The following is a 27009-nucleotide window of genomic DNA, read 5'->3' as shown; positions in this document are numbered from 1 at the left end:
GGGTCGTGGGTTCGAATCCCACCAGTCGAGGATCTTTTCGGGTTGGAAATTTTCTCGACTTCCCAGGGCATAGAGTATCTTCGTAGCTGCCACACGATATACACATGCAAAAATGGTCATTGGCACAGTAAGCTCTCAGTTAATAACTGCGGAAGTGCTCATAAGAACACTAAGCTGAGAAGCAGGCTCTGTCCCAGTGGGGACGTAACGCCAGAAAGAAGAGGATGGTTGCATCAGCAAGCAAGGAATTGAAATCGTCCACAGGTTCTGGTCCGGATGGCATTCCTTCTCTTGTTGTCAAACGTTGTGCAGAAACAATTGCAGCCCCGCTTGCAAGGGTTTTTAACCTATCCCTGGCTTCTGGTGTGTTTCCGAATTGCTGGAAACAGTCGTACGTTTTTCCAGTTTTCAAAAAAGGTAGCAAACAGTTAGTCTCCAACTATCGTGGAATAGCTGCGCTGAGCGCTACTTCGAAGCTGTTCGAGGTCATTATTCTGCAAAAATTGGTCCAAAGCTATGCACATTACATATCGCCTGATCAACATGGATTCATGCCCAAACGTTCGACGACAACTAACCTGGCTTGCTTCACTTCGTTCATTTTACGCCTAATGGAGGCTGGTCAACAAGTCGATGCCATTTACACGGATCTCTCCGCTGCATTTGACAAGATGAACCATCAAATCGCAGTGGCCAAGTTTGATAAGCTTGGTATGGGAAACAGCATGCTTCTATGGCTCCAATCGTACCTAACCGGTCGGAATATGTCCGTCAAAATTGGAGATCACGTTTCATCACCCTTTAAAGTCTGGCCCGGAGTTCCTCAGGGTAGTCACCTCGGTCCGTTTCTTTTCCTGTTATACATGAACGATGTTAATTTCAAGCTTAAGTGCCTGAAGCTTTCATACGCCGATGACTTGAAGCTGTATTGGACGATAAAGCAACCGGAAGACGCAGTTTTTCTACAACATGAGTTGGAAGCCTTCGCTGAATGGTGTCAAATAAATCGAATGTCGCTGAACGTGTCAAAATGTTTCGTTATATCATTCAGCCGCAAACATGCACCTTTCCATTTCGGATATTTTCTAGCAGGCACGCAACTTGAGCGCGTATCAACAGTCAAAGACTTGGGCATTCTCCTGGACTCAAAAATGACATTCAAAGACCACGTTGCATATGCTGTGTCCAAAGCTTCATCTGAACTGGGATTCCTGTTCCGGTATGCCAAAAAGATTCGGGATGTGTACTGCCTAAAGGCTTTATACTGTTCGATAGTGCGCCCTACTCTGAAATATTCGTCAATCATCTGGTCTCCGTACTATCAGAATGGAATCAAACGTGTTGAGGCTATTCAACGCAAATTCGTCCGCTTTGCTCTAAGTCACCTCAGATGGAGAGATCCGCTAAACCTGCCCAGCTATGGTAGCCGATGTCAGCTAATCAAATTGGAGTCACTGGTGTCGAGACGCAACGTAGCCAAAGCCTGCTTTGTTGGAGATCTCCTGCAAGGCAACATCGACTGCTCCACACTGCTCAGCTGCTTGGACATCAACGTACGACGCCGCAATCTTCGAACTCATTCGTTCATCAACATACCTTCTGCCAGAACAAACTACGGTTTACAGGAACCAATGCGTAGCATGTCCCGAGTATTCAATATGTGTTATCATGTTTTTGATTTTAATGTGTCGCGTGAAACTAATAAGTCTAGTTACCGTCGAGTTTTGTGCTAATTTTTGTAATCTTGGTTTGAATATTTTAGTGTTTGTATTTTGTTTAAGAAACAAGGGTCATTGGGGTAATGTTTTACCTGTTGACTAATAAATAAATAAATAAATTACGCAACTGAAATCATTTGCGTAACTATTTTCAAACACCGTTTTATCATTATGCAACTGTTTTGAGTTTCGTAACGAAACATTGCACAGCAATTTTCAGAAATGGCATAATAATGGCGAATGCATCCCGATATGGTTTCTGATACGAGATTGCAAAAAAATGTTGTACGCAACTCGGGGGTCTTACGTATTCTCGGCAGTCTGAGCCGATGCCGCGTTTCTTTGGTAATAGGGGTATTCACTTAACTGCGTAAATCCCTGCGTATATTGTGATAAAGTGATTATCTCAAATGTTTCACAAAGGTGCGTAATCTGCGTAGGAAATATTTCAAGCCACTGAAATTCAACAGTCAACCAATCCAAGAATGCGTTGGTCAACTACCATGAAATACCTACGTTATTTACAAATAAACAACAAATTTCGAAATCCAGTAAGGCAAAACTTGAAATTAATTGAAAAATGTTGATGAGAATGGTATTGTTCATAGATTTGGAGAGAAAATGGCTGGGAAAAAGTTACATTAATATGTGAGCATGTACATAGAAAAAGTAGTTTCGAATGGAAGAAGATCTGTTATTGCCGGATTTTGTTCGTTTAGTAGAATGGTCACAGTGAGGAACGAAACTAATCAGAATGTTGTGTCTGAATCTTAACGAATATGAAGCCGTTCATTTATTACGTAAGGAGTTATGATGAACGGGGGGTTTAAGATTTCTTACACCTTGCAAATCATTTTTGAATGAAAAACAGAGAAATTGTCTTATGCAATGAATGGACAGCCCATATGTCTACCCATTCTTAACCAAACATAACGTAACGAGCATCGATTCTAATTATTTGCAGTCGAATTGACTTCTAGTCGAAACAAATGTTCTGTAGACGAATATTTGAGGGTTTGATCGCATTGTTTTCCGATTATGAAACATATACAAATTTTCACTTGGAATCTCTTGAATGATTGAGTGAAATTATTCAAAGGCGTAACAATTTTTAAGACAATAAGTTTAATGAAGAGTTCTTGTTGCATCGGTACAACTCGTCGGTCTTACTGGACGATCTTGGAAGAATACTGGGTACCTTGAAGAAAACAATCGAAGGGTCGTCCATTAAGGTAAACCTTGTCTGAATCAAATCGATTAAAGTTTGTAATTCAAATAAACAAGCTTTTGACAAGCATGATATTTTTGTTGGGTAACCAGATTGCCAAATTCAGACTTTGTAACGACTGGAGCCAGAAAAGGAATATTTTTTTTGAAATGTTTCATTACCAACATCTCAGTTTACGCTACTTTAAGTGAATACCCCTAATGTTTTCGGACAACAGTATACAAATTACGTGTTTGTCTGTTTACATTTATGCGCTGCTCAATACTCTATCGATTCACACCGACAGACTTGTTGAAAGCTTTTTGGAACATCTCTTGTCAGTTTGACTATTGTCGGCAGCCTCATTCTCTTCGGCAGCTTTCCCATAAGAACTGCAGGCGAATCTGTTCGGCAGCTCCAAATCAGTCGCAATTTGAGGCGTGTTCATTACAATTGATGACAACTCTGGCGAAATTGTTTGTCCAATCTCAGAAATCACGTCGGCGGGAAGCTGACAGAAGAAAGAATTTTCTGAATGTTTTCATTGGTGAGGTTTGAGGTTTTGAGAGAAAAATATAGTGATTTTGACATTTAAAATGTAATTGCCTATAATAGTCTAATGGTGCCGAAGTCGTAAATTACCCTAGTTGCAGAACTCGATTTTTACAACACTTGTCGTATTTATTGAGCACCTTGAGTTTTCAATCATGTTTTTTTTCTGGCACACCCTAAGTCACCATGCTGCATCTTCAGGTCCGTCTGCCTCCGAAAACCGTGCAGACTCAAGCCGAGCCGAGCCCCAGAGCCAACGGCGCCGCCGCCAGATCAGGTTCAAATTTTATAAAAGAAGATCCTCGGCACCTTGGGAGGTTAGTTTGGCAAAGAAAGTGGCAACGTTATCATCACGAGCGGTGGACAACCCGGATGACTACAACTTCGTTACCGACCACCGTTTCTCCGGGCATAAAAACAAGGGGAGCCTGTTTGATCGGATCAGTGACCAATCGGTTCGAGAAAAGTGCGCGCGAAATCTAGTTTTTAATTCGGATGTTTTGCACCAATAAGTGAAAGAATCATAAAGAAAAGTAGGAATAATTAAGGCAAATTGAGAGCAAACGGGATAAAAATGAAACGTAGTGTTATAAAACCGTGTGTAAAAGGCAGTTAAATATGAAATAATTGAATTATTGGCGTCAATAACTGCAACAAGCGCCAAGTGGAACGAAAAAAGCGAAGAGAAATGGTGTGAACCACCATCTGAACTTGAACCGCGTAATAGGATAACTACGCAGCCGTAAATAATTGAACCGCAAACACCTGAAATCACGCATAGTTTAGAAACCCATCACAGTTGGAGCAGCCATGGATTATCGACAGCTGACTCTCGCGGTAAATATCGAAAAATAAGATAAACGGTGGAAGTTGAAACAAGCCTCTTGGATGGAAGTCAATTATGTGTATCGAAATGAGTCCAAACAGATTTACATTTTTTCGCTTCAACATTGATATATCCGGTACGGGTGGATAATGCTCGTCACGAAATTGAGAAGCATTGCGAACAGTGGGAGTCGTGTCTATGTCTATGATGGTGAAATGATTATAGAAGAAAGTGGCGATGGGATATATGTTGAGCTTTGCTGCCACAGGCCTATAACAAACAGCGATGTGTTTACGTTCACAAAGTGAGAAAATCTCAGCACACGAAACCTGCTCTGCATGCCTTGCGGTTGAACTGTTATGGATGTTTTTCAAAGTTAAAATGCATTTCTGCATTCGGAGGATATTCAACAACCATTATAAGTGATATAAATTACTTAACGAAAAAACGCACGTTGAACTAAACAGTTAATCTAGCTCAGTGATCCTTAGCCCTGTTTTATCAACCATTTTTATTTTTTATAGTGGATAATTCTTGTAATAGCTTCGTTTGATGCTCCTATTAAGAACATCAAACGAAATTGTTACGAGAACTATACACTATGGGAATATAAAAGCTTCCCGAAGAAAAAAGTCTTGTGAGTCCTAGGACTTATGTTTCCAAAAGTTTTGGAGTTAGAACTTCTGCTGTGCTCACTTACAATTTAAATGACTTAGTTTTTCTGTTGTATTCGTCATGATATGCTGTCAAGTTCTTCAAGCTTTTCTCACAATAATCTGTATTCTTTTTTTTTTCAAACTTGTATTTCAGAGATGTGTTGGATGGTCCATGATTTTGTTTCATTAATTTCTATTTACATTTGATGACTCCTCTTATTGAATTACTATGAATATATACTGCATTAATAATTTCATATTATGTGGGTAGATCTCAAGACCCATATTCCAGAAAGTACATGGCATCTTTTGAATATTATACAATAATAGAAAAAAATTTTGAAGCAACATGTCTCCCTGAACCTCTTTGCTTATGTAAATAAGTTCAACAGTTCATAAATCACACTTGTAGTATAGGACCTTCCAGGCCAGAATATTTTGAAAGTTAGCACAAATATGGCCAGGAATATGTATTACTATCAAGACAATTAAGTAATACGATAAGCACTCCATATAGGATACGGGTAATTTCAAAATGGTTCTAAATAGTCAATCTAATTGCACAGTTAATTAATTGTCAAATTCTAGGCAATTCCCGTCTAATGAATCTTGCTGTTAGCAAGAGTGCTCAATCTAAATCGGAACAATTTACGAACTTTGTAAAAAATACGTAAATTAAAATAATAAAGGCTTCGTAAAATAAGGTTTAACTGTTTAAGTGTTTAAGTAACACCTAACACAATAAATTTAACAAAATACAGTGAAACCACCATGAGTCGATATTGAAGGGACCATCGACTCATGGAAATATCGAATCATGGAACAGCAATCCTTCAGAAAGCTGCTTCTAGGGACCATCATAGTAACCATGAAATTTTGTTTTTAGTATGGTTCCATGAGTCGATATCGAGTCATGGAACATCGACTCATGGAGGTATCACTGTATATAACAAATTAATCGTGTTACAAAGTCATTTTACATTTGTAACGTTTTTATGTGGAAAGCCTAAATAGTGTGTATGGAACGCTTCAGTGCAACAATCCTTCCCCATACAGTGCTACGTAATTTGTGTACGATGCCAAACAAATAATCATAAAGGTTCACTCTAACTCACAGTGTAATCTATTGACAAGTTTTGGACTTACACTTTTGTGTTAGCTACCCCAAGACCACTTGAAAACTCCTCATCAAATTTGGTCAACGAACGAGCACGCATAGGCTTGACTGTGGGCTCTTAGAGGCATCCAAAAATACACGTCTCGTGAAGGGTACTCATTTTTAACAACGAACGAAACGAAAGCTGCTCCATGCCTGCATTCTTCGGGGAAATGTGCGTGCAACTGTTTGCATAACATATTGTGTAATACAAACGGCGAAACAGATGATAATCTGGAAGAAGAACCCTCAACTCGTAAGCCTTATGAACCCCAAAATAAAAATGTTTTCAATGCAAAAGTTTCAATAATCGCATTCCTTTTCATAGGCATCACCCTACTGGGACAGAGCCTGTTTCTCAGCTAACGTTCCAAATCGCACATAACACAGTGTAACAAAAATGATAATGTAACGTGTCTCAAGGATCAAAATATATGTCTCTAGTAAATTTGAGATGCTCTCAGAAATGTCTTAGCACGTCATAATTTTGAGAAACAGCTCGCCAAAGTTGTATAAAATACAGAATTTGTTAATAATTACATTAAATTTAAACTACGATTTATAAAACTTTTTAATAATCTAATCCATTTAACATGCTATATAGGACTTGAACTTACACGAGTTACAGAACACAAAACCAGTGCAACTGCGATTCAAGGGATCCTCGAGTTAGCCATGAAATTTAACTTTTACTATGGTTCTCTAACTCGATATCAAGATACGAATCATCGAGTAAGGGAGAGTTGAGTGTAGTTTGGTTTAGGGTAGATGTACCAATAGTGGAGGTACTAAGCACGATTGAACATCGTTTAACCGCCTAAATTCAAGAAGCGCAATTAATGTACATGCTGATGTTGCAACGGGAAGTAACGACCTTTGACTTAATGAGAAAAAAGATTTCATCGCAGTAATTCACGGCATGTCAGTGAAAAATAATACCTCCACTATTGGTACACAAATCATGGACGAGAACAGCTTTCCCGGGAAGCTCACAAGATTGATCAGAGCAACGATGGACGGTGTGCAAAACTGCGTGAAGATCTCGGGCGAACACTCCAGTTCGTTCGAGTCTCGGCGGGGACTACGACAGGGCGACGGACTATCGTGCCTGTTATTCAATATTGCGCTTGAAGGTGTCATGCGGAGAGCCGGACTTAACAGTCGAGGCACGATTTTCACGAGATCCGGACAATTTGTTTGCTTCGCGGACGACATGGATATTATTGGGAGAAAATTTGAAACGGTGGCAGATTTGTTCACCCGCCTGAAACGCGAAGCAACAAGAGTCGGGCTAATGGTGAATGCGTCGAAAACAAAGTACATGCTGGTTGGCGGAACTGAGCGCGACAGGACCCGCCTAGGAAGCAGTGTTACGATAGACGGAGATACCTTCGAGGTGGTGGACGAGTTCGTCTACCTCGGATCCTTGTTGACGGCTGACAACAATGTTAGTCGGGAAATACGAAGGCGCATCATCAGCGGGAGTCGTGCCTACTATGGGCTCCAGAAGAAACTGCGGTCAAGAAAGATTCACCCCCGCACCAAATGCACGATGTACAAAACGCTCATAAGACCGGTAGTCCTCTATGGGCATGAGGCGTGGACTATGCTCGAGGAGGACTTGCAAGCTCTTGGGGTTTTCGAACGCCGAGTGCTAAGGACGATCTTCGGCGGCGTGCAGGAGAACGGCGTGTGGCGGCGAAGGATGAACCACGAGCTCGCTCAACTCTACGGCGAACCCAGTATCGTGAAGATAGCTAAAGCTGGAAGGATACGCTGGGCAGGGCATGTTGCAAGAATGCCGGACAACAACCCTGTAAAGATGGTGTTCGCCACGAATCCGGTCGGAACAAGAAGGCGTGGGGCGCAGCGAGCTAGGTGGATTGATCAGGTACACCAGGACCTGGAGAGCGTGGGTCACAGTCGAGGATGGAGAGAAGCGGCCATGAACCGAGGGAATTGGCGAAATATTGTTGGCGAGGCTTTATCAAGATAATTGATGTAAAGCCAAATAAGTAAGTAAGTAAGTACTATTGGTACACTGTTCCTTTAGTTGCGGTATTTTTTAATTTGTGTTCATATAGTTGCGGTATTCGTTGTTTTCTTATGGGATCCTCCACTATAGGAACACTTTACCGCAACTATTGGTACAAGCAAGAAAAGTTACAGCAAATTTAATGATATTTCATCAGTTTTGAAGCCATTTGAACGCTATTTTCAACTATTCCGTGTATCAACAAGCCAAAACGTCGATCGGCAGTGTTGGCTCTGTGGCTAATGTATTAAAATCAGTGAAAACGGCACTACCGCAACTATAGGAACACCCACAACTAAGGGAACACTTACCCTAAACTTTCTTTCAGTTTCCATACAAAAATCTTTGTTTTTTTTTTATAAAGCAAGATTCCATCTTCTTCGTTCTTCCGTAACGTCCCAACTGGGACAGCGCCTGCTTCTCAGCGTAGTGTAATAAATGAATGGGCAAAATGAGCACTTCCACAGTTATTAAGGTGAAAATGAATCGAAATCACACCTTAAATTTTCAACAGCAAAAAATCTGGAGAATCAGCTATCCGTTCAAGCTGAAAACTTAATTGATTGGTCATTCGCTGGTGGTGACCAACCGATGAAATTTTTAGTGTAATCGGTTGTCTGTTTCTGACGGAAGATGTTTCTGACGAATCTATCATGGACTACATGCTTGCGTGGTCTGACAAGTATGCGTTCGATGAAATTCCTTCAGGAATTCGATTGGTGAAAATGATTTTGAAGAACCCGATCAAATCATATATCATCGTGGAAGGCGAGACTACATACGTCAGGTATTTTGGCCAGAAACATACATGTAGGCATTGCCACGTATACATTCACTCTGGCATTCCCTGCACTCAGAATAAAAAAACTTCTTGTGCAAAAAGCGAGTGTCAACGAACGACTCAATACTAATACTCGGGCTAATCCGAAGACCGGTTCCTATGCCAATGCAGTTAAAACGAACGCAGGACCTACCTTCGTTATCCCTTCTACATCAACGTCACCACCAGCACCATCTCCACCAACACCGTCACCGCCAACAACATCACCTGCGCCGCCGCTATCGCTGCTTCAACCTGCTCAAGCAGACGTTGCGGATGGAGCTCCCGCTATTGATATGGAATGCAGCTCGGTACAGGCAGCTTCGGGATCAGGTCCGTCACTAGGATCAGAAATGACTACGAGTCCGGAACGAAGTTTTCCATCGGCGTCTTCTGAAGTTGTTATCGATGATGGCCCCTTCAAAATGCCGCATGTTTCAAACACTTCAACCGATATGAATTTGGACGACGAAATCAGCGATAGCTCTTTAGCCTCTTCGGGTAGCACAAGCAGATGGACGCGTTCGAAAAAATACAAGTTTGATAATATCCAACCGAAAAAAGCAAGTCACGACCGACGATCTACGAAACAACCGTAAATATCACTAATGGATTTCCATAGCTATAATATTGGAACCATCAATATTAACAACATAACAAACGAAAACAAACTTAACGCACTCCGACATTTCGTGAGACAACAAGATCTCGACATCATATTTCTGCAAGAAATTGAGAACGATTCTATATCCATCCCTGGATATAACTCTGTCTGTAATGTCGATCATACCAAGAGAGGGACGGCTATTCTGCTGAAAGACTATATAAAATACTCACACGAAGTTTAGATTCTAGGCTAATTTCTGTACGTATTAACGAAAATATCACTCTATGCAATATATACGCGATATCTGGAAGTCAACACCGAGCTAGCAGAGAAGCATTTTTCAACAACACAGTTGCATTTTATCTACGGAATCAAGCGGAATACACTATCATGAGCGGAGACTTCAATGCAGTAACTCACCCGAAAGACTCCACAGGTGTTAGTAACTACAGTATGGCTCTCAAAAATACTACACAACAGCTACGTTTACTCGATATCTGGGAGATATTACATGGTAACCGAGTCGAACACACCTATATTTGCCACAATTCGGCATCCCGTATTGATAGGATCTACATCAGCTCCAACTTACGTCCTCATGTGAGAACAACAACCACACATGCGTGTTCGTTTACAGATCACCTGGCGCTGACGGCTAGACTCTGTTTACCTACAATGGGTAGAGAGCACGGAAGAGGTTTTTGGAGCTTACGTACCAATGTTTTGACTGATGAAACTCTGGAAGAATTCGAGAGGAAATGGAGCTATTGGACACGACAGCGAAGACATTATACCTCATGGATGCTCTGGTGGACTGCTTTTGTAAAGCCAAGACTGCAATCTTTCTTTCGTAAGCAATCTAAGGATATGTCAAGAGAATTCTACACCCAGCATCAACATCTGTATACTCAGCTTCGTGAAGCCTGCAACAACTACCATGGCAATCCTGCCGCGCTAGTGGAGATTAACAAGATCAAATCCAAAATGTTAATGTTACAACGAAAGAATACGCAGATGTTCCAAAAAATCAATGAAACTTGCCTTGCCGGTGAGCCTCTATCAGTTTTCCAGTTGGGAGAAAGAATTCGAAAACGCACTGTTATTAACGAAATTGAGATAAGCAACGGTAACATCATCGAAGACCCATTAGCTATCCAAGAACACATTGTCAACTACTTCAAAGACCTGTACTCAGAGACAACCACTTCGCGGCACTCAAAGGCAGTGCGGCTCGTAAATCTCCAGGCTCAGATGGAATTCCCAGAGAATTCTATTTATGGGCTTTCGATATAATACACAGAGAGCTCAATTTGCTCTTAAACGAAGCACTAGGCGGTAATATCTTGCCGGAATTCGTGAACGGTATAATAGTGTTAGTACGTAAAAAAAATACGGGGAATACCATTAAATCTTTCCGTCCAATTTCGTTACTAAATTACGACTACAAATTGCTGGCACGAATACTTAAGTCCAGACTTGATGGTATTATGACTGACCACAACATCATTAGCAATGTGCAGAAGTGTTCTAATGGGAAACGAACGATCTTCGGAGCGACTCTTGCTCTAAAAGATAAGATAGCTCAACTACGTAAACATCGGCGTTCTGGGAAACTCTTGTCGTTCGATCTGGACCATGCATTCGATCGAGTCGATCGTCGTTTTCTCTTCGGTACAATGGATTCTCTTGGCTTTAACGCTGAGCTGATACATCTACTATCATCTATCGCGGAGCTTTCATCTTCACGACTACTGATAAACGGTCATCTCTCTGCACCGTTCACGATACAGCGGTCTGTACGTCAGGGAGACCCTTTGTCGATGCACCTGTTCGTTATATATCTCCATCAACTTCTGCATCGAATTCAAGAAGTCTGTAATGGTCAGTTCGATTTGGTTGTTGCGTATGCCAACGACGTAACGATGATATCGACGTGTGTGGAGAAAATCGAGAGAGTAAAGCAACTATTTCTGAACTTCGGGAGATGCTCAGGTTCCCTATTGAACTTAGAGAAAACATCGGCTCTAGATGTGGGTTACATAACAGCTCGCAATAGAGTAGATGTACAGAGGACGCAGACTACTGACAGTGTCAAAATCTTAGGAGTCATCTTTACTAACTCAATTCGACGGATGATTATTCTTAATTAGAACACACTGATAGCGAAGATGGCCCAGCAAATTTGGCTCCATAAAATGCGATTTCTTTCACTGCATCAAAAAGTATTGTTGATGAATACCTTTATCTCGTCAAAGATGTGGTATATCTCTTCAATATTGCCGATCTACAAACTCCACATCGCAAAAATTACGTCGCTCATCTCTAGCTTTTTGTGGCAAGGACAAGTTGTAAGAGTATCTATGCATCAGTTAGCGCTTCCTAAAGAGAAAGGGGGCCTGAACCTTCACCTCCCGGCCTTCAAATGCAGATCGCTTCTAATGAACAGACATCTTTGTGAAATGGAATGTATGCCGTTCTATAGAACCTTTATAGAATCAACACAAAATCCCCCAAACCTGGCAGCTCTCCCAACAGACTGCCCATGCCTCAAGCAAATTTGCCAAGAATTTGCTTACATTTCTCAGGATGTGCTAGCGATTTCAACATCTTCAACATTACATCGTCGTTTGCTGAGTCAAATAGAAACTCCCAAGGTCATGCGTGAATCTCCAAATTTGAACTGGAAGCAGATTTGGCTCAACGTAAACTCGCGTCTACTGAATTCGCTAGAAAGAAGCTGTTATTATTTGCTGGTAAATAAGAAGATCTTACATGCTAAACTCTTACATCGAATGAACTTGCTACCGTCACCAGTCTGTGAACACTGTGGAGTAGCTGACGAAGATTTGCAGCACAAATACGCAACCTGCACGAGGACGGCAAATGCATGGACGATATTTCAATAAATTATCAACGTATTTGTTCCCAACAAAGCTTTTAGTTTTGAAGATATCATGAAACCAACCCTAATATGTTTAGAACAAAGAACTAAAATCAAAATAATGAAAATGTTTATTTGTTATGTTAATTACATAAACTCTGAAGATAATTTAATTCAATTGGATTCGTTAAAATTTCATTTAGAAATAATTTGCAATGAATAACTTTATTACTATCTAAATCTTTAAAACATGACTAATAAAATATAAATTAAAAAAAAAATCCCTTGCTCTGATTTTGTGTTCTGTAACTCGAAGCCTCACTAACTCAATGGTTCCTTCAATATCGAGTTATGGAGAGTTTACTGTATGTTAAAATGTTTAATGAAAAATAACTATTGAATCGATTGATACATCCATAGTTCAACTAACAGGCAACCAGCGGCAAATTAAAGTGAATTGGAAAAACTTTCAATAAAAATTATTTGATTGCATTTGGTACTACATATAAGTATTCCTATTTCCGCTCACGGTAAACAGACTATGCCATCATACTTAAAAAAGCATTATAACGAATTTCATTATTTATCTTGATATTTTTTATAGATATATAGATATTTTTTATAGTTGTAGCTATAACAATAGCAATAAAGAAGACTGTATACGAAACTCGACAATCTTTTGATTTTTTTTATTTCTTTTTTTTTTTTGAATTAGCAGTCATTGGAACACTTAAAATACCTACTGATCCAAAAGCCGCTTCAAAGTATTTTGTTTTTATATAAAGATTTTTCTCAACAAATGAAAATAATGTCAGACGCAGTAAATCAAGTTGTCATAGAAACAGACGCAAAACAAAAAAAAACCTAGAAAACGCGCTCACAATCATTGCTTTAGAGTGATTCTTGCTGAAACCAGGCCGCCATCGACACACATCGTTAGAATTCCTATGTTATGTCACTGCTCGCTAGTATATGCTAAAGGGTGGTCCTTTCGGTTTTCTCAAATTGGTGGACCCCTTGTACACCAGCTAGCTAAACAGTTTGCTAAAAAGCCTATTTTTTGATAAACCTTGGGTATTTCTTCGCGTGATGTGTCTCATGTTTCCTATGCAACACATAGCAAACTTAGTAGCATCGTATAGGGGAAGGATATAGCAATCAGTCAAAGTTAACAAAAAAAAATTGACGATTGTTTTGAATTTGGCCGCCATCTTGAATTATGTCAGAAAAACCGTTTTTTCACCACTCGTTTTGAATTCTGGGAACAACATCAGAAAGCGGAGAAAAAACTGAGAAAGATCAGCTACAAATAACTAGGCGAGTATAGGTATTTGCCCTATGAAATGAACGAATTTCAAAATCACGTTCTTCGATTTTGGCCTATATGACCGAGTGCAATCAATGCAAACATAATTTTTGTACAACAAAGAAACAAGTTTTCAATCTTTGGAGTTTTTTTCGAGTCGAGTGAAGAATAAGAGTATCAATTTATTCGAAAACATTTGGTAGCCGTCTAGAATTTTGACGCAATTTTTATTTTAAATAGTAGAATGAGTTTTTCACCTAGTTTTTTTAGAGTATCTTACTCAGTTCCTTATCAGCTTTCTGATGGTGATCTCAGAATTCAAAACCAGAGGTGCGCTAAAGCATAAGCATAGCATAAACATAAGCATTGATGACCGTACAATTCGTAGTTGCAACTCCGTGATTGGCCGGAATAATCAAAATTGTACAGGGAACCAACAAATGTAGCTTGGGAGAAGCATACAATCTTCAATGTCCAATTTCAAGGACTCCAAACTCTGTAATGACAATAACGGCGCCGGCCACGTCCTTACGGTCATCGGGGGAATGATAGTGTGACATCCATTGCTACTAGAGACCGAGATCACCTCTGTGTCTCCATGTTTTTCACAGGAAGGAGTTTTGTTAGTGGGAGGGATCAAAAGCTACATAATCAGGATTCACCTTGGTAAGTGATGCAATTCATGTAGCCTCAAATTAAAATAAAATATCTATCAGTGCGTAGGGGCCCAGATAGCCGTAGCGGTAAACGCGCAGCTATTCAGCAAGACCAAGCTGAGGGTCGTGGGTTCGAATCCCACCGGTCGAGGATCTTTTCGGGTTGGAAATTTTCTCGACTTCCCAGTGCATAGAGTATCTTCGTACCTGCCACACGATATACGCATGCAAAAATGGTCATGGCATAGTAAGCTCTCAGTTAATAACTGTGGAAGTGCTCATAAGAACACTAAGCTGATAAGCAGGCTCTGTCCCAGTGGGGACGTAACTCCAGAAAGAAGAAGATCTATAAGTGCGTCGACAATTTTAATATCGAACTACAGTGAAACCTCCATGATATTGAAGGGACCATCGACTCATAGAAATATCGAGTCATGGAACAGCAATCCTTTGGAAAGCTACTTCTAGGGACCATCATAGTAACCATGAAATTTTGTTTTTAGTGTGGTTCCATGAGTCGATATCGAGTCATGGAACATCGACTCATGGAACATCGACTCATGGAGGTATCACTGTATTCAAAGGATATATTTTAGTAATAGCGACAAATAAATAAAGAATATGTACGCGAAGCTCATATTTTTATGAAGGCTTATGCCGATACTTACAGTGACGAACCATCCATAGTTTATTTAACAAATAAATGAAACTTTGCCACGATACAAATTTGTGTCTTCACAAGCATGAAACGAGCTCAACAGTTGGTAATCCATCCTTAACGGAAGTCACAAATTCGGCATCAACACGCAAAAGCTGGGAACCCAAACACAAAATCGATGATCCAGGAATCTTATAAAATCCAAGCAACTTGAAAAATAAAGCTGCCAGTAGAGGGGTTAAGTTAATAAATCGCCAAACAAGAAGGTAATTTTTCATGAAAATGGCTAAAATTGAAAAAAAATCATTTTAACAGCAAATTTCTCAAAAACTTGACGTCAAAATGTTCCAATTTCAGTGATACATAATAAATGGATGCTGCCTGTGGGGATGGTTTGGATTTATATTCATTCGTTTGCTCAGAAACAACATTCTACACACTTGACTACCAATGGATTCTAGAGTGTAGTCCTAAGTTATGCGAGAAATGCACTTCCACATTTATTATCTCCGAACTTTTTAGTCCAAGTTTCCATTTTCACATTCGTATATCGTGAGGTAGTAATGATGCTACTCTGTGCCCAGGAAATTGAAAAATATTTTATTTCCGAAAAGATTCTGGATCCCCGTTCATTGAACCCATAGACACCTTCTTCTTTCTGGCGATACGTTCAAACTGGTACAGAGTCTACTTCTCAGTTTACGTTTTTAAGAACACCTTTACAATTTCTTTGTTTAGGCGGTATAAACTTTAGGCATATTGTCATAGGAACATTATTTCTCGTTTGAAAGTACATCTTGATTGAAAAATATCACATAAGACAACAAAGTAATTCAAGGGGATGCCGATGCAGTTCACAACCCTATCGTTTTCGGTTCGATCTAATTGCATTTGCATACGACATGATATAACGTCCGACAAAACGGCTGACATGCATTTTGGAACTGGGTAGATACCCCAACCTACTGAATATGGGTAGTTGATAGCGGCCTGGCAACTGACAAGAATTAGTGAATGTCGCCGAGAGCCGTGCGACACTGCTCTCCAAATGAAGTAAGCCTTGGTGACCTACCCTTCGGTGACTTGCGTTAGCCACTCACGGTACAGCCAGTGTGGACGGGCAGGGTCGATAAAATTGCCTTCTTTGCAATGAAGCAGCGTGCCGCCGCCGCCCGCTCCATGCAGTGCCGGATTTGGACTTTCAGGGGGCCCGTGTCAGACCTCATGAAGGGGGTCCTAAATAAAAAAGGACTAATTGACGATAACTAATTTAAGAGATCGACAGTGACTAAAATAAACTAAAAACTGCACTGCTTACTGAGGTTCATTTGCTCTATGCAGAGATTGCTCGCTGGGCGTTATTTCCGCGAAGAAATCCAAATTTTTACATTTCCCCGCAATATTGTAGTAATACAATTTTCAGAAAATTTACGAAATACATCAAAGATTTTAGAAATATATGATTATTGCACCATTAACCAACTACGGATTTTTTTACCTTTGGGATAAAACAACCTCCTAACATGACCAGATCTTTCAATACCTATGCACATCAGTTGCATGGTACAATAGTAACATGAGTGAATAGTGTTCAAATTCAAGTTTTAATTTTAGATCCTGGCGGAACCCCTTGATTGGTGGCCCGGGGCAAATGCCTCCTTACCCCCCGCCAAATCCGGGCCAGGTTCCATGCGCGGTGAGGGCAATTAAACAAGCGACGGAAAAGCGGAGGCAATGGATTTTACTTTTTCTCATTCTTTTGCTGATTTTTCTCCCATGTCTGGTGGTCGTTTCCAAGCGGCGTCTAGCCAATAGGGGGAGGGCTGGGAAAACTGGTTTTCTTCATGTGCAGGGGAAACATTGGCTTTCGATTTTTAATTTGCTGTGGCATCGGCATAGGCATTTTTCTACGGGCACGTAATAGGTGTCGTCGCCTATTATGTGATATCGACGGCAAGGATGTTCAACTCGGGTTCATTTTCGGTAATAGTCTATAGTGGATTATGTACCGTTTTCCCGAGAAAGGTTGAATAACAAAAAGATAACACGTTGAGTTATCCGGGAAAAGCATTTTATAACGTAATTTGTTTTCATTTTTATTGAACATGACAACAAATATTTATAATAATAATATCTCATTGTGTTATAATTTGAAACAAATTGATAGCAATTTTTGTAATACATCAAATTTTAATTTTAAACATATTTTCTGTATCTAATATATTTTGTGCTAGGTCTGCGATTGAATGTAACGAATATACAAAGCATGAGCAGTATTTTCTTCTTTAAATAGCAATCGCTATGTTATTTTTTTTTTTTTTTCGGTAGCGATAGGGGTAGTACTGGCACTCTTAATCTGCCCTAAGTTCCTTCCCAGCATTTGCTTTTATAAGCCTCTATTGCGTTCATCACACAGACGTTCCTAAGCAATGTTGCTCAAATGGTCACTGTGTACCCTAGCAGCAATCAGCCCTTACTGTAGTTTTGCAGTCTAGTAGTTTAGACTACTATCAAACTATGATAAGACCTGAAATGCTACTAGAGTGGTTAAAGTGAAGAACGAAATAGTTTTATTAAAAGGTCCTTATTCCCCATTTCATTTCATCACTCACTATCGTCACTTTTATTTTCGACACTATCACGTTTATCACCGATTATCACTCATCAACTTTCGTAATACACTTCAGATATACTTTCTATTATATCACTTTTCACATCACACCATTTTCATATAAATCTGTTAGCATTACCATCTGTTAGCATTACTAAGTAATTAAAAGATATTCAATTTAAATGTATCATTATTTTTGTTGCTGTAGAGTCATTACTATTCAAACTATGATTTAGCACTATGATCAAGAAAGTTACTTTAAAAAAAAATCACTTCCATCCATTCTTCTGCACTCGCTGTCATTATGTATTAACACTTTTTTCATGCACGTTTGAAGAACTAGGCAATTAAGTTTATATTCAGAAAAATGATTGCACAATGTATTATGGCCATTATTAAATTAGTAGAGTTCACATCATTATTATTATATTTTTAACAAAACTATCAGAATCACTTCCACCTTAATTTTCAAATTTTCATCACTATAGATTTTATTATAAAATCACTATTAGCGATTCTACCCCATTACCCCGAATGCCATTTCCCCGAATCCCATCACCCCGAATTCCATTACCCCGAATGTACCATTACCCCGAATTCCATCGCCCCGAATGCTATTTCCCCGAATTCACAATTATCTGGACATGATGATATTGATGTCATTTTCCCATGATTTTGGAATTCGGGGTAATGTCATTCGGGGTGATGGGTCTTTCGGGGTTTTGGAATTCGGGGTAATGGCGTTTGGGTTAATGGCATTCGGGGTAATGGGATTCGGGGTAATGGGGTAGAATCACTATTAGCACCTTCACAATCACTAAATTTAATAACGACGAGTGTAACGCACAGTTCCACCAAACACCCATTCTTATGTTGCATTATAAAACGATTGATCACACGTTGGCTTTGAAACTTAACCACCATTGCTGATTAGTACAAAGGATGCTACAGCTCGTGTAAACGAATTGAAACATCAAACAACCAGCACTGGTTTATAAGTAACTAATGAGCCCTGGCGGTCCCTCCGTTCGAAGAGGACCTGATAATATGCCGAAACATATTAACAGATCCTCCGCCTGAATGCAGCCGTTTCATGATAAATCATGAACCGTTGGAGGTGTGCCAAAGTATTGGGAAGGTGATATGTTTCACAGACGGGTATTATTATGGTGCACCTTCTACTTTGGCACCGTCAAACCCTGTGATCGTGGCCAGGGAAATAGCAATCGCTATGTTAATTGCTTTTTAAAATAAACCTGATCTAGAGCTGGTAGCTGCTTGTCTTCAAAATAGAAAATTTAGAGACCTCATGCCTGAAAATAGGAAGCAATAAGCGACCAAACATGGATAAAAAAGAGTTCAAAAATTAGTTTAGGAACCAACAAAACAGAAAAGTAAGCAAACATGAACCAGTAGACAAGAGTTTCAATAACGATTCACCACCCAGATATTACTCTAATGATATTTCATAGAGATTTTTTTGAGAATTTTTCGTTACAGATATCAGAAAAAGCTACTGGCCTCTTTTCTAGAAATTCTTCTTTTCTAGCATTTTTTAGAAAAAAAAAACCAAAAAATATTATTGGGAAATCAATTCCTGGATAACATCGAGCAGGACCAAAGAAGAAACTTCTTGAAAAACATCAGAAGGAATTCCTAAATAAATTAGTGTAGAAATGATATGAACAATTGTTTAAGTATTTACTGATATGAAACTTTAGATGAACTATTAAGATTTATTGCTAGTTTTGTACTTCGTCCTTACGATATTACATGAGATAACAGGTGTTATTGGCTTATAAGTTCTATATCTGTTAATACCAATACGTTTGGAATTTTTCTTGAACGTTTTTCTTTTAGAATAATGTTTACGCCTTCCTTAGCCGTGTGGTTAGAGTCCGCGGCTACTAACCAAAGCCATGCTGAAGGTGTCTGGTTCGATTCCCGGTCGGTCCAGCATCTTTTCGTAATGGAAATTTCCTTGACTTCCCTGGGCATAGAGTATCTCGAACCTGCCACACGAATGCGAAAATGGCAACTTTGACAAGTTTACGCCATTTTTACTGTAACAGCGTAGCGTTAGAGAATAGAATATTTTAGTGATTTCCATAAATCATCATTTTTATAAACCTTCAAAAATCATCTTGTCAAATCAATACAGCAATTAGTTCTTAAAATTTATTTTAAAATCCAGGGTAACATTAATATATTTTTTTAACTTTCTCAAACATTTTTTTTTGAATGTGCAATGTTACAAGTTTTTTTTTATTTTTAAAACAAGAACTGGCACCCATCGCTCCTGACTATACACTAGATTTTGTTATCTGAAATATTAAAAAATGTTTATAAATTTGTTTTAGGCGATTTCTTTATTTAGTTGATATGGGATAACATTGATCACCTATGTAAACAACGTTCGGTAATATCGGGAACGTCGTTACTCACTAAAATCATGATTCCTGAAGCCAAATTCTTACAAGTTTACTTTTTGAGTTATTTTAAAATTAAAAACACCTCGAGTCGCGGAATACGTCTAAATGTAGGCAATTTCCTAAGAAAGTTCTGCATTATTTGAAGTAATTTGTTAATGTTGCCTTATTGAACATACTTATGAAAGATTGACAATGGAATCGTTTTTGGCGATGCCGTTTTTAGTACTAAAAGCATTTTTCTTGTTAATATCGTTTGCAGAACTCATGTCGATAGTGCCATCCATAATCATACAAATCACTGTTTCAAAAAGCTGAAAATGTTACGCAAGAACAAAACACAATTTTTGTGAAAACCTCATTTTTATAAGATTATGAACATAAAAATGAGAATCACCATTCATGCATTGAAAATGTTTCAAGGAAAAATGTAGATTCAAACTTTATACGAGGAGGGTCATTTCGATCAATGTTACCTCGCTGATTAATGTTACCCCGGATTACGGTACATGTTTTACTAGGAGATTCTTCTTCTTGATATATAAATAATCGTAATCATCATCTACAAGCTGCGTATGTGTTACTATACATTGTCGTAATGTGTTACTATACATTGTCATCATTGTTTTGTTTATACGTTATTAATCTATTATTGATTAAAGAATAAAATCATATTTATGGGGAAAATTGCTCCATAAATATAAAAACTGAATGTAGAATGAGCGCAATCAAAGCTGATTTTCAGGACACGTTATCTCATATTCGCTAAGGTTTGCAAAGAATATGACAAGATTATGGCTAAAAAAAACCTGAAGATTGTTGTTTATTGTTATGAAAATTCTAATCATGAAATATGATATATGTACGGCCAATGTTAAAAAAAAATGACGTGATAATAGTTCAATACATTTTGATTGACGGGTATATGTTGTAAAAACATGGTTTTGCAGCATAGGAGAATAAAAAATGTTGAATTTACTTGAATTTCCATATTATTATTTATTGCACAACCCACCCCCCCCCCCCCCCTCGACACATTTTAATGGAAAATGACAAAAGAAGATTTTAAGATTTGTACCGGCCAAATTACTTAAAAATTGAAAACGATCGGTGTTTTCAAATGCGCAATTCGATTGAAATTTGTCGAAAACATAATATGGGAATATGCATTTTTTTTATTTTAAAAGATCGTACTAAACCTACACAAAAGCGAAAAGTTTCGCATAAGAACGATGCGCTTAATTTTGTGTGGATGTTTGGCATAAACTTAATAATATGCCTTGTTTAATACATGTTGTTGTAACAAATTGCTTTATGCAAAACGTCAATTTTGCAAATATCTTTATGCAAAATGCTTATTGCTAGTAATGTATCTCTTAGTAGTTGAAATTCATTCTCGACGCTTTTCCGAATTGATATTGGAAATAATAGACGGATAACCGTGTTTTGCCTAACAACAAGTTTTCCAGCGAAATACACAGTTATAAAACTAATGTCCTTATGCCTTCTATGGACCTCGCCTGTGTCCATAATAGAAATGATCACAAGTGGAGCCTCCATTTAATTCCCATGTTATCCAGCTCGCTGCCTATGTGCCTATCCACCTGGAATTGTTAATTACGGACCCTCTTATGTAGTTTCAATTAGGGGCAATGGGGACAATATGAACATACGGGGCAATATGGGGCAAAAATGTACAAATTTGGCTCATGTCTTAAAAAGCTTATAAGTTTGGCAGTTTTCAATTAAGGCTATACGACAATTATATTTGTCATTGTGGTAAATTTTACCAATCCTTTGAAACTTCTGATAATACTGGTCATTTCGTGAGCGAAATTAGATTTATTCGCAAACAAAATTATTGGAAAATAGAATATTATTATAAAAATGAAGGAGCGGGGCAATATGAGCCCCCTAGATTTAAGCAAAGAAAACGGTGTATTTAATATAAAAATGCATTGCCTAAATATACTAGTTTGTTTTTTTTTTGTGCATAGTCATCTTGTTGCACCTTTACAAAAGGAAAACTTTGCTAGAAAATAGGTTGCAATTTAATACTAGAATTACATGGTCTGTTTACTATGTGTTATGTATCTATCAAACATAAGCCACTAGAATTGACAATTTCAAGTGAAACTAATAAAATGCCCCATATGGTTGGTGAACACGAAGGAAAACATGGTTTTCAAAAACGTTCCTAAAATAATTTTCAAGTTGAAGCCAACATTAATTATCGACATAACATGGAAGAAAACATGTAAAGTGCAAGTCTCAAGCATTTAAAGAATAGTTTTTGCTGTTTTTCTATGCATTTCATGACGTTTTTCTTAGGCGGCCCATATTGCCCCGATCACCCCTACAACAATGTTGAACTATCCAGTATCAGACCAAATATTTTGCCTGAATACAAACCACAACTACACCTAACCTGATAATTTGATCAAATTTTTGTTTACTTAAAATTAAATCAAATTGTTTGAAAGGGGACAAAAGTCAAACAAGTGTGGGAAACACTGCGCAAAAATATTCACACATCAATCATTTTGTCGCAAATCATTGCAAACTTGTAGATTCATCGATGAGGAATACACCGACAGACATAAGCAACATGATCAGCAATAAACAAAACTAATAAACACCTTACTTTTTATTTATTTTTTAGCTGTTTTGTATATGCTCCGCTGTAGCACTGGAAATTTCGAACCACAATGCATTAGAGGGCTCCAATCCCGATGTCACCAACACTGCAAGACCACTGCTAGATGACCACAATTTGCCAACACTACATCGACAGAAACGCCACGAAATTGAGATACATAGAGTTATCAAACGCCGCCCAAAACTTCCTCCTTTGCCTCCTCGCAGCCGCAAACCACGCCCACCTAGAAGACCTCCAAAGCCGAAAGTGAAGTATGGACCACCGAATGTCAACTATCCACCGCTATCGCACTACAGTCCCCAGAGCTACGACGAATCGTTTAGTACTAGTTATGAAACGTCCTTTTCCGATCACAATACGTTTGGTGAGCCACCGGTAAGCTATGGAGGCCCAATTCAACCATCACCAGCATTTGGGTCACCGCCATTCGCCTATGGCCAAGGTAGTACTTCATACCAAGGGTCGTCCTTCGGAAGACCAAGCTTTGAGAGTACAAGTTTCGAAGGATTTGGCAAACCCTCGCTTGGTTCGTCCAACTTGGATGCGTTTGACCCCTCCAAATTCCCAGGACTAATAGACAGGCCCTCACAATTCTATTCGGGTAGTAAGTTTGGTGGACATTCTTCGTCTTCCTCGTATACTAATAGCAAACCACCATCCTTCCATTCCTCATCATCGTTCTTCGGAGATGGCCCCAGTTTTAACTCTGACAAGGATCTTGCTAGCCACACACGATTAACCGAAGTTGAAACTCCCAAGCATCAATTTCCACTGGAAGGATTCAAGCAAAACCCATTCAGAACACCCTTAACCTCATATGAAGTTCCAATATCGCATTCTAAATCAAATTTGTTCGAACCCACAAAAGATTACGATACATCGTCATATAAAAAAAATCCCAATACTTATTCAATCAGTAGTATATCCTCAACACACAGTTCATCGCCTAGTTCAACTGATGACGACGATGATGAATACTATCCGAGCCTACCGAATCGCTATGAGCAAGATCAGTTCCACACTCCTTCAAAACCAAATCCAAACAAGCCCTTAGGCAGCACAGTACAAACAATCAACGATAACGATCCATTTTCCGCGCTGAATTCTTTCTACGATGGTGTATCCGAGTCCCAAAAGGTTTCCGTCAAAACCAAAACCAAACACGTAGAGCCAACGGAGGATAGCTTTTCCCTCGAAGACTTGTACTCCCCGACGCCGGTATCTAACAAACGGAACAAGTTACGCAGGAAAAAGAAACCAAACCCAATATCAGCTCCAACGACACACAATCTGGACACTGACGATCTGCGCGATGCGTATGGTTCAAGTTCTGACTTCCACCAGGTTGCGATCGACGCCGATGAGTTCCTCGAATTTGAACCTCAAAAACAAATGAAGCATTCCAGACCAGTTGGAGTCACGAAGACTCGAAATGAGGAAAAGGCTCCATCCAATTTTGTCCTTCTTTCAGCGCAGAACGAGAAGAATCCAAACTTCAAAAAACCATCAAACAATCCAAGTTATTCTCGAAAAACGCCTTCCCAGCTATTTGCAGAGTACAAACCGATCGATGTAGATCTGTTCAAGTCGGTGGAAGCTAACAGAAAACCAACTGCGGAGAAGACGACAGGATTAGAAGACGTAAATATCCTTTCCATACAGAAATCTAACTCAAAATCGTACTACGCAGGAAACAATGAGAAAGAACCGCACCTGTACAGTGGATTCCTCCCGACTAGACGAAACGGAGCATACTATCGGGTAGCAAATTTGGACTACGAAACGTTGGATAACGATGACGAGGGTTTCGATGATATCGCTGATGCAGCAACTTTCGGCGGCAGATTACGAAACGCTAGGGTTAAAAAAGATTTAGCTGTCACGAGAAGGGCCTGAAGTGGACAGTTCAGGCCACGTGAGCCCTTGATTTGATCGCAAAATGAGAGGGTTTCTCGACAGTTTCAGCAGTATTGTCCTGTTCAAAGATTTCATAGGTAGGATTGAGTTAATATTTATTGTTGTTCAATAAACATATGTTTCGATAAATATGATTAGACAAGTGCATTATTATTCCGACTTGCCATGTTATTTGAAGCTCCGTTTCTCCTAGAGGAAAATCCAATACTACTCGTGTTGATAAACGTTCATTGGAAGAATTGGTAGCATATGCAGGAGCCCAAAGTGGTAAGTGACTATATAAGGTGATTTATGTTCGCTATTTGTAAAATCCGCACAGATCGCAAACATTTTTTTTCTCAATCCTGATCCATCTCAACAAGGAATTGAAGTTAAAATTGTCACTTATATATTTCTAATAAAGCGAATTTACATCATGCGGTTTACGCAGTGTATTCCGTGTTTTTTGTAATTAGCGTCTTTTAATAGATATTGGTTAGGTTTTTTGTTGTTGTAAGGCATGGTACACAAATTACGTACCGCTTAAAATCGATATTGTTGGTACCCCGGTTGTAACAATAAGTAACGTTTCGCCGAAGGAGGGGCTCTAATTACGTAAAGATTAGTCAAGACTGCACCCCTCCTCTCCTCTTTTTTCCCAAATTTATTAAAAAAGCAGGTTTCACGGAGAAATTTTTTTTTTTTTATTTTTAACAAAGTACCTCCTTTCCTCGTTTAGCAAACACTTTTTTTTTTGTTTTTTCCATCGTAGGTATTTGTTACGTAACGGTAACCAGAATCCCCCCTCCCCGTAGTGTTACAATAAATAACGGAAGCTTAGCTCCCCTCTACCCCTTAATGCGTTACGTAATTGTGTACGATACCTAATACCTTCATACGCCACGTTTTATGATCGAGATGATTAAAGCATCAGAACAGGTATACGAATGATTTATTGACTCAATTATAAATGCAACGCTTACTACGCTATAATCCCACCTTAAGCGGGTATTTGTATAACACCAAATAACTTTCGATTTTGGTCTTGGTAACGCATTTGTGAGGATGTCAGCCGCTTGAAAATTGAAAGCCACATTTTCCAGCTTGATCGCATTCGCCTCTACTTGTTCACGAACGAAATAATGCCTCACATCGATGTGTTTCGTTCTTGCTGAGTAGCCCATTTCCTTTTCAGCCAGACAGATTGAGCTTTAACCCGTACACACTTAAACAGACTCTATGAGTTCGGTAAATGAAAAAAAGATCGGTGATCAAAAAAATTACAGACGTTTCGGTATATTCCGGCTTGTTTACTGAAATCTGCGAAAAAAATTACGGAATTTCGGTGAATTGATTCAAGATAAACGATATCGGTGAAAATATTTACCGATAAATCGTTTAACAAGCTCAAGTGCTGACTTCGGTGAAATATTTTGCTGAACTGTCGGTAATGAATACCGTAGTCGGTAACTTTGAACAAGAAACGTCAAATCCGCCATAATGGTATTTTAAATCGGCTCTTGTACATAAGCCGCGATCTAATATGTAGACTCGTTCCATTCCGTTTGTTTTTGGGAAATGTTCTTCAATCTCTGCTTGGAAGAAGTGATTCGGAGGTGACTTTACAGGTTAGTTATTTATTAGTTTTTTGGCTCACATCTGAGCATGATCTGTAAAGGATCTGTACAAATATACTTGTTGTTATAGGATGTAAAGGAGCACGACAAATATGAACCCTTCAATGATGCACCTGGAGTCAGCAGCATTCCGTAATGGCACAGAGAATTTCGAGAGAGGGAACTTGCCCCACCAATTGGAAGAATTGTGCCATAAAGGAGATTATGTGTGCCATGTAAATAAATGCTTGTTTTAAAAATAAGCGTATGTATTGACTCATGACGGATAAATTATCTGCAATTTCGCTTCCTCAATCCAAAATAACCGATGATTCGGTAAATAACATTACAGGGTAGAAGCGGAACTTCGGTAACCACTACCGATCTACCGGTAATTTTGACAGATGATCCGTCGGGTTCAAATTACAGTCCTTTCGGTAATTTTTTCGTTTACCGAACGGATTACCGACCGTTCAGCTGTTGAGATTTCGGTAAACGAACTACCGACGTCGGTGATTTTTTCTAACTGTGTATAGGCCTGAGTGAAAGCAAAAGTTCTAAAACCCTCACCGCTCAGCGAATTCCTCATGGATTCAAATGATTTTTTGTCAGTGTACTGGCACACATATCTAGTTTCTAGAAGTGGACAGTGGAACGAGGAAATATTCATGTGGTCGGTATTCCGTTGAATCACTGGGTCAGGTCGGGTGAGAAGGGTAC

The 27009-nt window shown here is 39.0% G+C and overlaps 2 protein-coding genes across 3 annotated transcripts in view; one reads left to right on the top strand and one right to left on the bottom strand.

The window, feature by feature from the left end:
• Positions 1 to 27009, bottom strand: part of LOC5573590 (neurobeachin-like protein 1) — a 232880-nt gene that overhangs the window by 144084 nt on the left and 61787 nt on the right. The gene's annotated exons all lie outside the window — the stretch shown is intronic.
• On the top strand, positions 3673 to 26961 carry LOC5573589 (nucleoporin NUP159). Its single transcript, XM_021848944.1, has 2 exons — positions 3673 to 4314; positions 22781 to 26961. The coding sequence occupies exons 1-2, from the start codon at positions 4288 to 4290 to the stop codon at positions 24671 to 24673; spliced, it is 1920 nt and encodes a 639-aa protein (XP_021704636.1). The 5' UTR covers positions 3673 to 4287; the 3' UTR covers positions 24674 to 26961.

The sequence above is a fragment of the Aedes aegypti genome, chromosome 3, assembly GCF_002204515.2.
Source record: "Aedes aegypti strain LVP_AGWG chromosome 3, AaegL5.0 Primary Assembly, whole genome shotgun sequence".
In the NCBI taxonomy this organism is placed as follows: domain Eukaryota; kingdom Metazoa; phylum Arthropoda; class Insecta; order Diptera; family Culicidae; genus Aedes; species Aedes aegypti.
Note: the sequence above shows the minus strand (reverse complement) of the source record. Positions and strands in the feature narration are given on the sequence as shown.

What these genes read in the sequence shown, in the direction of transcription:
- LOC5573589 (XM_021848944.1), top strand. Translation starts at nt 4,288, where the DNA reads ATGGATTATCGACAGCTGACTCTCGCG. An exon ending in ATCGACAGCTGACTCTCGCG is followed by an intron (nt 4,315 to 22,780) that starts GTAAATATCGAA and finishes TTTATTTTTTAG; the next exon opens with CTGTTTTGTATATGCTCCGC.